The sequence below is a fragment of the Mytilus californianus genome, unplaced genomic scaffold (genome assembly GCF_021869535.1).
Source record: "Mytilus californianus isolate M0D057914Y unplaced genomic scaffold, xbMytCali1.0.p SCAF_14, whole genome shotgun sequence".
Taxonomy (NCBI): domain Eukaryota; kingdom Metazoa; phylum Mollusca; class Bivalvia; order Mytilida; family Mytilidae; genus Mytilus; species Mytilus californianus.
The window spans coordinates 40,912,452-40,928,976 of NW_026262626.1; the positions used below are offsets into that span (position 1 = coordinate 40,912,452).

Here is a 16,525-nt window from a genome sequence, read left to right on the forward strand (position 1 = left end):
CTCCATCACATTTGTAAAAGTTGTCTCCCATATTCAAGGTCTACCCCCATAAGGCGCGACAGTAATATACCGATGTTAAAATCATATCATGTAATGTTTATCTGTTTATGATAATACTTTTGATTAAATAGTATTTGTGGGTCCATATTTTGAATATCTTCTGATGTCACTGTAGTCGAATTCACTTCTTGAACAGATAAAAACTTCTGCAGTATAATTTTTTTCTGAAATAAAAGATATCATAATGTAAAGTAAAATACAAATTAATGCAAACTTTTTTCAAACTCCTTGACCTAGAAAATAACAGTAATATGTCAACTATTCTCTATGACAAAGGCAAAACCTAACCTTTTCAGATTACTGGTGTCACCCATCTTTATCTTTATTTTGGTTTATTTTGGTTTGGTGTTGTAATCAGTCTCCTTTTTTAAGCCAGTGTTGTTAATTTTATTGGTTCTGGACCTTTTTCTCGTTCGTAAAACATTCGAATGAAAAGTGATTTTTTTTTAATTCTCTATTTAAGATATATATTCTTATAGTAAATTTTTGGATTATACTCGACTAATGATAACATTTATTTAGTAGACAAGTCCTATGATATAACTCAAACACGATTTCACAAATGAATAAAATTGAAACTGGGTCTCTGTCTTTTTATCTATCATGTCCAAGGGTTAAAAGTCAAAACTGAAAACGTTCATTATCTATAATTATTCAGTAGCACTGCATGTATAGGGCCAGCACTCTATAATAATACTTTTGGGACATCTAAGCTTCCTGCAGGTTTTTTTGTGAGGTTAATGCTGCTTAATCTTGTTCTTTTGGTCACACAAATAACAGGAAATGTTGTATATACAGAAGGGAGCCCCCCCCCCCCCCCCCCCCCCATAAAAATCAAATGGCAGCTCCCTAATTAGGAACACAACATTATACTTAAAAAAAAGAAAAACCATCCACATTCAACATACGATGTTCCATGGCTATAAGATGTGTCATACTCTTATGGGCTAAATCTAGAATACTATTATACATTATGAAACTATAAACAACGACAAGTACTGGCGACGTTAGTGATTTAAGTAAGGTATATTAATATGTTGTGTGGTAAAAAAAAGAGCGGCAAAGGATACCAAAGAGACATTTAAACTCACAAGTCGAAAATTAACTGACAACCCTATGTCTAAGAGAATTAAAAGACAAACAAACAACAGTACACCAAACACAACATAGAAAATAAAGACTAAGCAACACGAACCCGGCCAAAAAATGGGGGTGATCTCAGGTGCTCCGGAAGGGTAAGCAGATCCTGCTCCACATATGTGGCACCTGTCGTGTTGCACATGTTAGTACAAACCCGGTGACAAGTTTAATTCGGTAGCTCAATTCACTCATTTTTATCTCCAACTTATGAATAACGAAAGGTAAACAGGACAGGCAATGCAAAACATTAAAACAAGAATACATAGAGCAGGACACAATGCTCCACTCCCACTTTCACATTTCAATGTTGAGCGGACTGTAGACTCTGGGTCAAAACACTTATTTGGCATAAATATAAAAAAGATATGTCATATAAGCCTTTAGTTTTTATGTGTTTTGTATACTGTTGTCTTTTTGTCTTATTTTTTGTTTTTATTTTGTCCGTTGCATTTAGAGTTTGCTTTCGACTTATGAGTTGAACATCTCTTTAATATCGTTTGCATCTCCTTTAAAACAGCACATTACATAATGAACATGTGTACTAAGTTTCGTGTTGATTTGACAATGAACTACTTTTAACGAAAACTTTAACCTGATAAGGGACAGACAGACTGACGGAAAGACCATAAAATATGATGCCCCTCTACTATTGTAGGCGGGGCAAATAGCCACACAACTCATGATTATGAGAAAAGACGAAACACACATAAAAGTAGACAATATCACAAAATACCGTTACAACGAATGCTTGAAGCTATTTAAAACACACACACTATACCTAACCCTTACCGTGCAGGGGCCGTGTTATTACGGCCTCTACACAAAATGCCATTATTTGGCTCCAATGGATCTCCATACTTTTAGAATTCAACTGCATGTTTTTATTTTCGAAATTGATGTAGGTTATTTATTTTTACAGTTCTTTGGTTTAATGTGCAGTTTGAGCCTAAATACAAACTTCGAAAATTGAAATCGGATAAAATGGTTTTGCTAGAGGGGTGGGTTCCATTCGGTGTCTGACACACGTAATACAGAGGCCTAAAACTTTCAAAAAAATGTTAACCCGCGGTCATATAAGTACAGATCGTGTTTATTATTGAAATACGCTTATGGAACGACTGTGCCGGTTGCAGGACTAGGTGAAGCTAAAAATCATAAAAAAATCAGAAAATTCTGGACTTCCGATTGAAATGACCTTCTTTAGACAGCCTACCCAGATCTGTTTCAATCCGACCGAAACACTGTTGTGGTAAATGTGAACAATGGTTCACTCTAAATGCAGACTTTATTGGTATACATCTATCAGTACCCCCTCAGTCTTCCAGGTCAAGAAAGGACAAAAAAAGCCAATCCTGCCACTTTTCACACCAGATGACCAACTTTAGGGTAACATATAGCCCCTTGATTCCCTACCTTTTCACCCAATACACCCCGCCCCTTGATCCCTTATCTTAGCTTTGTTGGCATCAATAAGCACAGGCATCAGGGTATGTATAGCTCGTTTGCATATATTTGCAAATATTAAAACGAACATTTTCTGAAACAATTCAGCATGGTAAAAGTTAATATACAAAAGGGCTAAGTGACATTCCCATGATTTGTTGACCATATTTTTTTCTGGAATTGTGTTTATTATAATATTCTTTTATGATTTACTTCTACCCAATTTTCACTCGGATTTTTATGGAAAAAACATAGAAAGGCTGAACATTTCCGACTACACAGTCGAAACAGGCCCAAAAACCCTTATGTTTTTGGGTAATCACATTAAACCGAGCGCTGTTGATGAATCTTGTGAAGACGAAACGCTTATCTGGCGTTCTAAATTATAAGCCTAGTATCTTTGATGAGTTACTTCATACGATAATCTACATTCTTTCGAATTCAAACAACATTGGAGATTATATATTTCTTATTACTTGATAAGAATGTTGAATTGCATGAAAAGTGATACATGTATTATAAATAGTGCTTCAACTGTCACCAATGTGCTTATTTGGAGTTCATGACAGGTATCAAATGTTTTAATTAACAAGTATTTCTGTGTTGACAAGAAATATCAATGCAACAATCGATTACTTTTTTTTCTATTTGCAAAATTCATAATTATTTGGTGCTCTTAGGTTTTTATATTTTAGTTTTATTTTATGCAGAGATGGCCTTAACCGTATTTGGCACAATTAATCGGAATTTATGTTTGTTTTCAATGTCCTTTACCTTCGTATTTGTGTTGGCTTCCAATTTTTTTTTATTTATGTGGCACTGATGAGTTTTATATAGAAGAGACGCGTGTCTGGCGTAACAATATAGACCTGTGAGTTCTTTTCTTTTAAAGTTATACTAAAAAGAGTATTTTTACTCTTAAGATTGTTTGTGAAAAGAGCCTCTGGTATCTTTAATGAGTATTTACAACCAGGTGGTCGATGCCACTGCTGGTGGACGTTTCGTCCCTTAGGATATCACAAGTCCAGAGATCAACACTTCTGTGTTGACATGAAATATCCATTACACGGCAAATTTCTGTAAATACCCTTTTTACATGTTTTTGAATTATTCAAAACACTAAGATGTTTCTACCCAAAGGTAAAGATGGTATAAACCGTGTTTGGCACAACTTTTCGATTTTTTTAAATGTTCAATTTTCACCAACTTGTTTGACCCTCCGTTGTTTTTTCCAGCACGAGTGTTGAGTTTAATGTGGACGAAGCGCCCGTAAGTTGTAATATATTAGGATAAAGGACTTTCCGTGTTGAATTTTTCTAGGAGTTCAGTATTGATATTTTACTTTTTTTCTTACACCTTATATCTTTGTATTTTAAGTGCCAATCTGCCTAAGAATCAGGCAGTGGTGAAAACATGACAAACAAAAACCCACTCAAGTTTACATTTTTTAAGTACAACATGTATAATGGTGCATGAATGTAACATTCGTTTCCTTTTCCAGTAGTTCAAGATATAATTTGGTTGAAATGCACTAGATATGTCTCGCCTATTTGTTATTTTAATAATGCAAATGTTGAAAATAAAATAGCAATACTTTGACATGTAAGTTATGCAAATATTCAAAGACAATGAACCATGAATGAAGGTACAGGTCCATGGAAATGAGATGTTCCAATGCTAATACAACTGCATACCAAATTAAATAACATTAACAAGTCCTTCCCTTTAAACAAACCTAAACACAAACATTAACTTGTAAACTATGTAAAATTTTCAAAGTCAGTGAACCATAATGAGGGGATGGGGTTATACAATCTCCGTTGAAATGAAACTTGCAAATGCCAATACATTTGCATACCAAATATCATTGACTTAACATAAGTGCTTCATCATAAACTGACCTAATCACAAACTGATACATGTAAACTAAGCGAAAGTTTCAAAATCAATAGACCATGACTGAGGGGTAAGGACCAAAAATTGTCCATGGAAATGAGATGTGCTAATGCGTATACAACTGCATACCAATTATCATTGACCTACCACTAACGGTTCCCCTTAAACTGACCTAATCACAAACTAATACATGAAAACTAATCAAAAGTTTCGAAATCAATAGACCATGACTGAGGTGGCGTGCCAAATAATCTCCAGGGAAATGAGATATGCCAATGCTTATACAACTGCATACCAAATATCATTGACCTAACACTAGTGGTTCCCCATAAACTGACCTTACCACAAACAAATACATGTAAACTAAGCAAAATTTCAAAGTCAATAGACCATGACTGAGGGGGCGGGGCCAAATAATCTCCTTGGTCATAAGATGTGCCAATATTTTTACAATTGCATACCAAATATCATTGACCTACCGCTAGTCGTTCACCATAAACTAGACCTAATCACAAACTAATACATTGTTGACGCCTAACCCTAAACCTAAACCTAACCCTAAGCCGACACCGGAAACAGCATACCTATGTCTCGCTTTTTGACTCCGTCAAGGCGAGACAAAAATCAAGGTGAGCTAACTTAGTAATTTGCTATCATTCTAACCAAAAGTTATCTAGAGATTTCTCGAATTACCAAACACACAGAAACGAAAGACATGCCAATTCTTATTTGGGATGAGGGTAACTTCAAAATAGGATGGTTAGGTAGGTGGGTTTTTCTTGGCCATGTTTTGATATTTATCTAAATTGCCTGATTCTTACAAAGACTGGCACTTATCTGTAAAGTTTTTCTCTTGAATCCTCATATTTGAATTCATTTGTGTATTCTTCTGTTGTATACATTGGTTTCATTGTGTTGAGGGGTTATTGTCATATTGATGTAAACCTTTAAACCAATTAGAATCAAGGGAAAGTTTTATTGTCCTAGTACATAATTCTCTTCATTCAAGCTATGCACAGGATGCACAGGATTACAGAAATAAAGCAGACAAGGTATGAGACAAACCACTTAACTCTGTCAATATTTATTATATTTTACCTGATTTCCAGTGATGCATTTTGATACAAGGAAGGAATCTGCTACTGCATAAATCTGTGAATCAGATACGTTTTTCAGATGACGTAAAGGCATTCCGCTGAGGATATTAGATTCCTGTAATGCTCTGTATACCCCTGTTGTCCAGTTTAGATTGTCAGTAGTTGGTGGTCCTATTGTTCTTGTCAACGCTCCATAAAGATAATTAGCCTACAATTTTGAATATACCTACATTGAAACTAAGTATGTTAGACTTTGTTTAAAATGATAAAGTTAATAAGAGGATAACAAATCAGCCTTACTAAGATATAATACAGTTAGAGTTGCGAAACCATATGATTTCAAGAAACGTACAATTATATTTATGAACTAAATATTTACTACGTACAATAATGGTTATTAGTCTATGGTTTTAATGTTGAAAACGATGAAACATTTTCTATCGTAAAATGAATAGATTCGGATATATGTAATTAACGGTGTAAAAACAAGCAAACAAATTCATCGCATGTTCTTTGAGGTCGGTAAACTACTTTCGCCTTATTCATGTTACTTTAACCATGAATGTAAATTTTAATGTTACTGAAACTTATAAAGTCATTTCAAAATACTGATTTATCGAATTTTAAAATTACATTTTTATATTTTATACAAATAAACTCATCATAGATACCAGGATTAAATTTTGACACGCGTTTCGTCTACAAAAGACTGATTAGTGACGCTCGAATAAAAAGCTAAAAGGTCCAAATAAAATACGAAGTAAAAGAGCATGGAGGACCTCAAATTTATCGTAAAGAAAGTTTTAGTACAGAAAATGTCCTATTACATACTAATTTTAGAATGGTGTAATATATATATATATATATATGTTTTAATTCATGATACCAATTTGACTGCACCAGATGCGCATTTTGACAATTAAGGTCAGTGATGCTCAAAGCTTAAATATATGATAATTATGCCCCACCAAGGGGCATTATGTTTTTTGGTCTGTGCGTGCGTTCGTCCGTCCGTCCGTCTGTCCCGCTTCAGGTTAAAGTTTTTGGTCAAGGTAGTTTTTGATGATGTTAAAGTCGAACCAACTTGAAACTTAGTACACATGTTCCCTATGATATGATCTTTCTAATTTACATGCAAAATTGGAGTTTTGACATGTATATCTATTATATAGTCATTTTTTATAAATTTACTGTTTGCAAAAGTATGAATTATTCTTATTACTAGGGATTTTCTTATCCCAGGCATATAACCTTAGCCGTATTTGGCACAACTTTTTTGAACTTTTGGTTCTCAATGCTCTTCAACTTTGTACTTGTTTTGGCTTTCGAACTTTTTTTATCTGAGCGTCACTGATGGGTCTTATGTAGACAAAACGCGCGTCTGGTGTATTAAATTATAAGCCTGGTACCTTTTGATAGCTATTATTTGTGTGTGTCTCTGTCCTGTATGTTCTCCCATTTATTTGTATTGTAGTCCTGTCATGTAATCTTGTCATTTTAATGTTATTTTTAACATTGCCATAAAAGCGGGAGGTTTGGTTAGCCACAAAACCAGGTTCAACCCACCATTTTTTCTTAAAATGTCCTGTACCAAGTCAGGAAAATGGCCATTGTTATATTATAGTTCGTTTCTGTGTGTGCTGCATTTTAGTGTTGAGTTTCTGTTGTGTCATTGTTCTCCTCTTATATTGGGTGTTTCCCTCAGTTTTAATTTGTAACCCGGATTTGTTTTTTTCTCAATCGATTTATGAATTTCGAATAGTGGTATACTACTGTTGCCTTTATTTGACCCCAATTTCACGGTCCACTGAACAAAGAAAATGATAGTGCTAGTGGGCATCCATGTACTATGGACACATTCTTGTTCAAAACCTACTTTAAAGGCTGATAAAACAAAAAGTAACATAAAGTATAGAGAAATCCGGTCAAGAAATCAGAGCTTTGCGCGGGTGAGATTTATTCTTCAATTTTACATATGATTTCCAAATCTATATAATAGCAAATTGCAATCAAACAATATCCGTTTTTGTCATGCCAGTACCAAAGTATCGGGCTGGTGATACTAGGGATAAACAGTCCATTACCAGAGGTATCGACTCACAGGTCGTTAAACCATTAACGGTACCAATTTTACTGTACCAAATGGGCAGTAAGAGTTTATTTCTGTTAACTATAGCATACAATGGAGAGAGTCTGCTGTTGTCTCATTGGCAATCATACCACATCTTATTTCTATAAATAAACATAGCAAATGATATATTTGATAAATTAGAGTGTCACACCTCGTCAAATTTCTCAAATTTATTGGAGCCTACTTATTGCAAATTAATAAGCAGAATTGGTTGTCATTGTTTTTTGTATAAAATGCAGCTTTTTAAAATTTTGTATTTTAGTCTTAAAATCTGACTAAATGAACAATTCATATAAAGAAACTCTTATCTGTTTCAGAGTTCTTGGCTGATTAGATCTACATAAGTATTTTCCAAATATCTAAACTCACTTTTTTACAGTCTACTTTGAATGTCAATGGTTCTCCTGACTGTAACTGATCAGCTATTTCTTGTCCCATATCTACACTTTTACGCAACACAGCTGATGGTATAAATTTACCTAATGGTGTTTTTGCAAGTGCAGCAATTATGTTACTATCTCCTTTCACCTAAAATTAGACCAAAAAAAGGTAAAGCTATGACACCACTTGCCTTAGGACAGTGAAACTATTTTAGCTTTTACCCAAGAAATTCAACAAATGTTGAATGGACCCAAACAAACGTGAATATCTATTTCGTTAGCAGTACCTATTAACAGTAACTCCTGATAACATTTAATCAACATCTGACCTCACATGAAAGCTGCAAAAATCAAATTTAAAACAGAAATGCTTCAACCGGTTTTTATTGATTATACTTTATCAATATACCTGTGAAGACTTTACTGTTGAAATAAAACATGTAAATGATTTAAAATCAAGGTGAGACTTGCACTATACTAACGAAACATGTTCTCGAAAAATGTTCATTTTTTGTTTCGTTGTCTTTAATGTTTCTCTTATTTCTTTAGTTTTCAAAATAATTTACTATACCAGATGAAGGTTAACATAACATAAAAAACATGAGTATCTTTGTTTTTAAATTTCAAATACCTTTCCTATAAGCTTTCTTATCATAGATTCTGGCGCCTGTAAGTTCCTTGATTCAAATTCAGATGTAAAATTATTAATAACATCCATTGTCAGCTGATTGGTTTGAATTTTTGCTATATCACGTGCACGGAGGCATACTTTGATGCTTGGTGGTAACGCTAACAATTCCGAAGAACTCAGATCGCCCTTGAATTAAAAAGAAATATAAAAAGTGTTTTGAATAAATTATGACATACAATCATGACAAACATATATACAGAGGAAAGGTATTTATATCAAAGCATGTATTTCTTTCTCCAAATGTATTCGTCACTGGTTCAATGATAAATTTGATACCAAACTAGTATTCAATGAATGAGTAGTTTAACATAAGGTTTGTTCTAGATTTAAACGCATGGGCGGAAGGGACCTCTACCACCCATAATTTAAATGTTCATTTCACTTATAATTCTTAAAATTTCTTAAGATAATGCAACCATCACAATTTGTTTATTTCATTGCCTCTCATACTCCCATGCATTTTAATCTGGTCCTTACTTGGTAGACAAAATATGTCTGACTTTGCCAGAATATCAAAGAAAATAACAAAATTATTTAGACAGTTCGGAAACTCGAAATTCATGAGTGGTTTTTTTTAAGAACAAAAGTAGAAATTTGATGTATTTATCATACAAAAGGCAATGACATTCACATGCATATTGCTATTTAGATATGTGGACCTTATCATCTCACTTTAAACAGTGATGGAAGTAGAACTCGTAATGAAGAGAGCAAATATTCTTTTTTCAACAAATTAAATGTAAATAAATATAAGGAAATATTGGGTATATGACAATAAGACAGCAATCCAACAATTGAAAATAGAAGAAATAGATAGAAATATTTATATCTTCAGCAATATCAAAATATTTATACGCAATATATATCCGACCTTTTGGTGAACTAAGTGTTATTTATGGGTTTGTACGTACATGAGGAACACGACGGGAGCCACATGTGGAGCAGGATCTGCTTACCCTTCCGGAGCACCTGAGATCACCCCCAGTTTTTGGTGGGGTTCGTGTTGCACAGTCTTTGGTTTTCTATGTTGTTTTGTATGTGTACTGTTGTTTGTCTGTTTGTCTTTTTCTTTTTTAGCCATGGAATTGTCAGTTTATTTTCGACTTCTGAGTTTGAATGTCTCTTTGGTATCCTTTGCCTACCTCTAGTAAGCAATATTATTTAATTTAAAGATTTAAATTTCATAATTAGTAAATGTCCTGTATGAATTTTCCTTAAGTAAAAACTAAACAAATTATGTAATGAAAGAATGTTTTGTGTTCATGAATTTCAACGAATGAATGCCTGAAAAGTAACATAAACAATTTTGTATATGAAAGACATAACAGAATTACTCACATTTGGTTTGGAAACATATGTTATGTATTTTTTCAGCACTGTTCTTGCCTGTTATAATTTAATCGATACGAATATAAAAATTACAACAATTATAAAGTGTTAATCCTTTTCAGCAATAACGAGTTACTACGTTTGATAAATTACAAAAAAAAATTACTACATAGTCATATAAGAACCTTGAAAAGGCATATTCAAAGTTATACTTTACAATAAGAGTCTCTCTCATTAGCTCCAAAAAATTAACCATAAACTACGTAAGATTAATTGCTTTTGACCGATACGCTGTGTTGGTGTCTCAACTCAGCTCTAGTAACATGTTTTCGAGACCTTTAATCTCTACATACCATTATAGACGTCTAATCTGTAATTTTACCATTGTGTCATATTCCCAATTGGGACATTTTTGCTGAGTATGAATTCGCATGTAAAGTAGGAGATGCTTACCCTGTCGACGCATCTGATCTCGCTCCTTTTGGGGTTAGTGCGATTCCTTCAGTTTCTGTTTATTACTTGGATTTGTCTCTTCCCAATCGATTTACGAGTTTTGATCATCGATAAACTACTGTCGCCATAATTTTTGACCAAAGTCTATTTCTCCGATTTCAGAGTACGTAGAAAATTGACCCAGTCACCCTAAATTTCGCTACAGGAAATCCAAAACCCTAATCTTTCATGAAAATGGCAGGTGACTTGTACCATGAAAGGAGCTAAATATGTTGAAAAAATATGAAAAATAGATATCCGTGATAAATGTAAGAAACATTATAAAATGCAAATACAACCTTTTTACTTAAAAACCGACCAGATGTTTAGGGATTCTCTGAATCAACTCCGAGGAAGTCAGTTGTATTCAACTTATTCATGGGTAGCGCATTGAGTAACTGAACATTATCAAAATACTAAAGTGATTGAACTGAATACGTCTTTGCATACGAGTATTTGTGACGTCAAATAGTTCTTTAATATTCTACTTTTGAGAGAATTTGGTATTTAAAAGTGCACACAAAATGCATTTGCTAATAAACATAAAGAAAGTTTATGCATGTAAGAGGATTCATGAAACTTAGACGAATTCTTAATTCATAACTCCCTTGTACTTTTTGTACTTTTCGGTTTATAAGCTGGTCATTTCTTTTATAAAACAAAGCAGGGTTAATATTGATATTACATTAACATGATCTCAACCTGAATATGCATTTAATTTGCCGCTGGACATTAAACGGCCATCCATCATAATCATCATCATAATTTTTTAATAAGTTTTGGATTTTCAAATATATATCTCGAGCAAAACTGAAGAGACATTTATTGTCGAAATGCGCATCTGGTGCAGTTAAATTGGTACTGTTAATGTTTTTTTTTATATCTTATGGTACTTTTACTAATTTACACATTGTCGAGGGCTCTGATAACTCAATGTTTTTCATTCTTGTAAAAATCCAAATAAAGCGCCCAAGTATCTTATTCTGAATGACGGCAAACAAATGGTTTTAATTCAAATCTTTCAACTGAGTAAGCATTAAAATATTAAGATGTAATGTCAAGTATTAACATAAGCAATTATCCTAAATTACTAACATTCATCCGTTAAATAATGTTGAAGAAAGATGTATACAATATTAGTTACCATTATAACTTACCACTTGGCAGGAGAACATGACATCGTCCAGAGAACCCTCTACAATAGCTTCACCAAGGGGTCCATTTGGTAAACTCCCAATTTGTCTCGGTGACAAAGTACCAAGTAGTTTTTTCAGGCATAGAATTTTATCTTTTGTGTAAACTGTCAGATCTTTATAATTGTCAAGTCTTTGTAAAACTGATTTAAGTTTCCTTGCCTAAGTAAAGAATAAGCAAATTATTTCATCAAATGTCAGAAGATCATTCAATCACAAAGCAAGAAAAAAACCATTCCGACTGTACTATTCAGGGAATGAGAAAAAAAAAATATCGAAATCATTTTGAAATGTTCAGAATTTTACTACCAAACAGGATATCTAAAAATTGAAAGCTATGTTTATTCTCAATTACACCATTAGAGATATTATATATCTTGATCTAAAATTATCTGTATTATTGAGACTCATATAGTGTTTACTGAAATTGTTACAAATGCTATAAAAACTTATAATTCATGCCAATCACTTTACACTGTTTCCTACTGAATTATTTTCGGGTAAAATCAGTATGAATGATTGTTAATTATTCATTGCATCAACAACCATTATATAGGAAGATATATATTTTTTACCTGATTGATATCATTAATTTGACCACCAATGTCACATATAGCTTCTTCTAGTGCAGTTGTATTAAGACCATTCATCATTTGCTTGTCATTCATGATCAGCGAAGAATACCTGTTATAGAGGGTTTTTTATCAATCAAAAACCTTTTGATTAGTCTCAGGCAAAGTGCTGAAGGCACAAACCTTTGCAAAGGTAAGGGAAACATCGGCTTAAAAACAAAATATCATATCCCGTATTCAGCGAAAATACATGTTGTTTTGCCTCGTTAATGAAAAAAATGTGTGTACCTCACTATTTCATAACATTACTTTTGACACTGCAAAATATATCAATTTTCCTTCATCTTTTCAAAAAAGTAAAAAAAAAACATAAATAGATTTAGAGTCTAGACCTTGAAGAAAATTATTTGTCAGAAACATGTAGCTTAAAAGAAAAATATCACTGGCGAAATATATAAAATACCAAACATCTGGTTTGATTATATAACTGGCGAAATATATAACATACCAAACATCTGGATTGAATATATCATTGGTGACATACATAATATATGTCACCAATGATATATTCAATCCATATATAATAAACCAAACATCTGGTTCGAAAAACATCACTGGTGAAATATATAACATACCAAACATCTGGATTGATTATATTATTGGCAAAACATATAAAATACCAAACATCTGGTTCGAAAACATCACTGGCGAAATATATAAAATACTAAACATCTGGTTTGAATATATCATTGGCGAAATATCTAAAACACCAAACAACTGGTTTGAAAGGTAGTTGCATCCTCTTTAATTTATTTACACTTTATACTTTACATGTTTTTCTTTAGTCATCAAGATGGATCAGTAATTTATCTAGATGTTTAGCTTACTTTACATGTTTATCTTTTGTCATCAAGATGGATCAGTTATTTATCTAGATGTTAAGCTTACTTTACATGTTTTTCTTTAGTCATCAAGATGGATCAGTAATTTATCTAGATGTTTAGCTTACTTTACATGTTTTTCTTTAGTCATCAAGATGGATCAGTAATTTATCTAGATGTTTAGTTTACTTTACATGTTTTTCTTTAGACATCAAGATGGATCCGTTATTTATCTAGATGTTTAGTTTACTTTACATGTTTTTCTTTAGACATCAAGATGGATCAGTAATTTATCTAGATGTTTAGCTTACTTTACATGTTTATCTTTTGTCATCAAGATGGATCAGTTATTTATCTAGATGTTTAGTTTACTTTACATGTTTTTCTTTAGACATCAAGATGGATCAGTAATTTATCTAGATGTTTAGCTTACTTTACATGTTTATCTTTTGTCATCAAGATGGATCAGTTATTTATCTAGATGTTAAGCTTACTTTACATGTTTTTCTTTAGTCATCAAGATGGATCAGTAATTTATCTAGATGTTTAGCTTACTTTACATGTTTTTCTTTAGTCATCAAGATGGATCAGTAATTTATCTAGATGTTTAGTTTACTTTACATGTTTTTCTTTAGACATCAAGATGGATCCGTTATTTATCTAGATGTTTAGTTTACTTTACATGTTTTTCTTTAGACATCAAGATGGGTCCGTTATTTATCTAGATGTTTAGCTTACTTTACATGTTTTTCTTTAGTCATCAAGATGAATCAGATATTTATCTAGATGTTAAGCTTACTTTACATGTTTTCTTTAATCATTAAGATGGATCAGTTATTTATCTAGATGTTTAGTTTACTTTACATGTTTTTCTGTAGTCATCAAGATGGATCAGTTTTTTATCTAGATGTTAAGCTTACTTTACATGTTTATCTTTTGTCATCAAGATGGATCAGTAATTTATCTAGATGTTTAGTTTACTTTACATGTTTTTCTTTAATCATCAAGATGGATCAGTTATTTATCTAGATGTTAAGCTTACTTTACATGTTTATCTTTTGTCATCAAGATGGATCAGTTATTTATCTAGATGTTTAGTTAACTTTACATGTTTTTCTTTAATCATCAAGATGGATCAGTTATTTATCTAGATGTTTAACTTACTTTACATGTTTTTTTTTAGTCATCAAGATGGATCCGTTATTTATCTAGATGTTAAGCTTACTTTACATGTTTATCTTTTGTCATCAAGATGGATCCGTTATTTATCTAGATGTTTAGTTTACTTTACATGTTTTTCTTTAGTCATCAAGATGGATCCGTTATTTATCTAGATGTTTAGTTTACTTTACATGTTTTTCTTCAGTCATCAAGATGGATCAGTTATTTATCTAGATGTTTAGTTTACTTTACATGTTTTTCTTTAGTCATCAAGATGGATCAGTTATTTATCTAGATGTTAAGCTTACTTTACATGTTTTTCTTCAGTCATCAAGATGAATCAGTTATTTATCTAGATGTTTAGCTTACTTTACATATTTTTTTAAGTCATGAAGATGGATCAGTTATTTATCTTGATGTTAAGCTTACTTTACAATTTCGTCTTTTGTCATCAATGATGGATCAGCTTTCTCTGTCTTCAAGATTCTTCTCATTTTTGCTTTATCTCTAGCGGAAACTTTTGCTGTGCTGCTGTCGAAACTATTTAAAATCTAAAATTAACCACAGTTCTAGTAAATAGTAAGAGTGTTTTAAACACAAAAGTATATATAAATAAGAGTTTCTAAAAAAAAAAAGTAATAGAAATTATCAATGTAGAAATTAAACAGAATCGCATTATGGACATATTCATACTAGTAATTAATCTATAATACAAAGATTACAAAAATAGAACACCATTTACTTCTGAATCTTAATTGAACATAAGAAATTAGTTCTTCGTTTATTTGTTCGATTATCACCCTTTCAGAATGTTGGAACGAGATTATATTTCTATAATGCACATACTAAGGTAGTTTTCGACAACTGTGTAAAGTTCCATCAACATTCGTGCAGCCAGCAATGAGCGATTGTGAAGACAAGGCACATTAACATACATGGTGTATTCCTTTATAACCAACACAATAATTTGGCTGTGGGGGTATACAAATAATTAAAAACTTCATTGTAAAAGAATGGAGTTCATGAGTCATCGTCTAGTCCTGGACTATTGATAATGACATTTGACATTAGAACTTGATAAGAAAAAAACTAATAAAAATCCTTAACCAAAACTATTTTGAATATATTACTCCACTGCAACGAAAATATAAACTCTACTAAAAAGTAAAATAACAAAAATACCGAACTCCAAGGAAAATTCAAAACGGAAAGTCCCTTATCAAATGGCAAAATCAAAAGCTCAAACACATCAAACGAATGGAAAACAACTGTCATATTCCTGACTTGGTACAGGCATTTCCTTATGCAGAAAATGCTGAGTTAAACCTGGTTTAATAGCTAGCTAAACCTCTCACTTGTATGACAGTCGCATAAAATTCTATTATATTGACAACAATGTGTGAGACGTAATAGGTGAAAATGTCAAAAATTGGGGTACAGCAGTCAACATTGTGTTATCATCTTAATCACTATAAAACAAACAATCATTTCAACAAAGAAGAACAAAATGGCATATAACCACTCTATAAAGAATTTACTGCACTTCAGAATCTTTCACAATGAAAATATTTAAATACTATTGAGTTTAACACAATTTAATTATATATAAACACTACTTAATCTAATTGAACTAAATCAACATACACTTATGTTTAGTTTTAATTTATTGAATTTCCCTCAATATAAATATCCGAAAACTAGCTGGAGATAAAAAGTAGACGAAATTCTAACGCTTGGACAGATAGTGTCGAGTTCGATTTTGACGTTTCAGTAAAAAAAGAATTTAATAGTGTAAAGTATTATTTAATAAAATATTCCTTTAAGATCATGAAAACCTCTTGCACGTTTTTTAACGGTGCGTTTTGCAACGTCAGTTCAAAAGATTGTTTTAATATAAATAAATTACTTGAACAAATGCCATTCAAAATATTCGAAACGAATAAATTATGACGTTGGGTACTCGTCAATATGACAGTAATCTCACGACCAGTAAAAAAAGTAAAGACATCATAAGGGGAACACACCGTCTTCAACAATAGACAAGTGTCTATACATTATA

The 16,525-nt window shown here is 32.1% G+C and overlaps 1 protein-coding gene across 1 annotated transcript in view; it reads right to left on the reverse strand.

Annotated features, from left to right (window-relative positions):
- LOC127724965 (uncharacterized) overlaps positions 1–16,525 on the reverse strand; it is a 58,996-nt gene that overhangs the window by 21,837 nt on the left and 20,634 nt on the right. Inside the window, exons 7-14 of the mRNA XM_052231965.1 lie at positions 14,896–15,017; positions 12,428–12,536; positions 11,817–12,014; positions 10,177–10,224; positions 8,779–8,964; positions 8,137–8,295; positions 5,638–5,844; positions 118–224 (exon numbers count right to left, since the gene is read on the reverse strand). Coding sequence (XP_052087925.1) covers positions 118–224; positions 5,638–5,844; positions 8,137–8,295; positions 8,779–8,964; positions 10,177–10,224; positions 11,817–12,014; positions 12,428–12,536; positions 14,896–15,017 — 1,136 coding nt within the window. The remainder of the gene's footprint in view (positions 1–117; positions 225–5,637; positions 5,845–8,136; positions 8,296–8,778; positions 8,965–10,176; positions 10,225–11,816; positions 12,015–12,427; positions 12,537–14,895; positions 15,018–16,525) is intronic.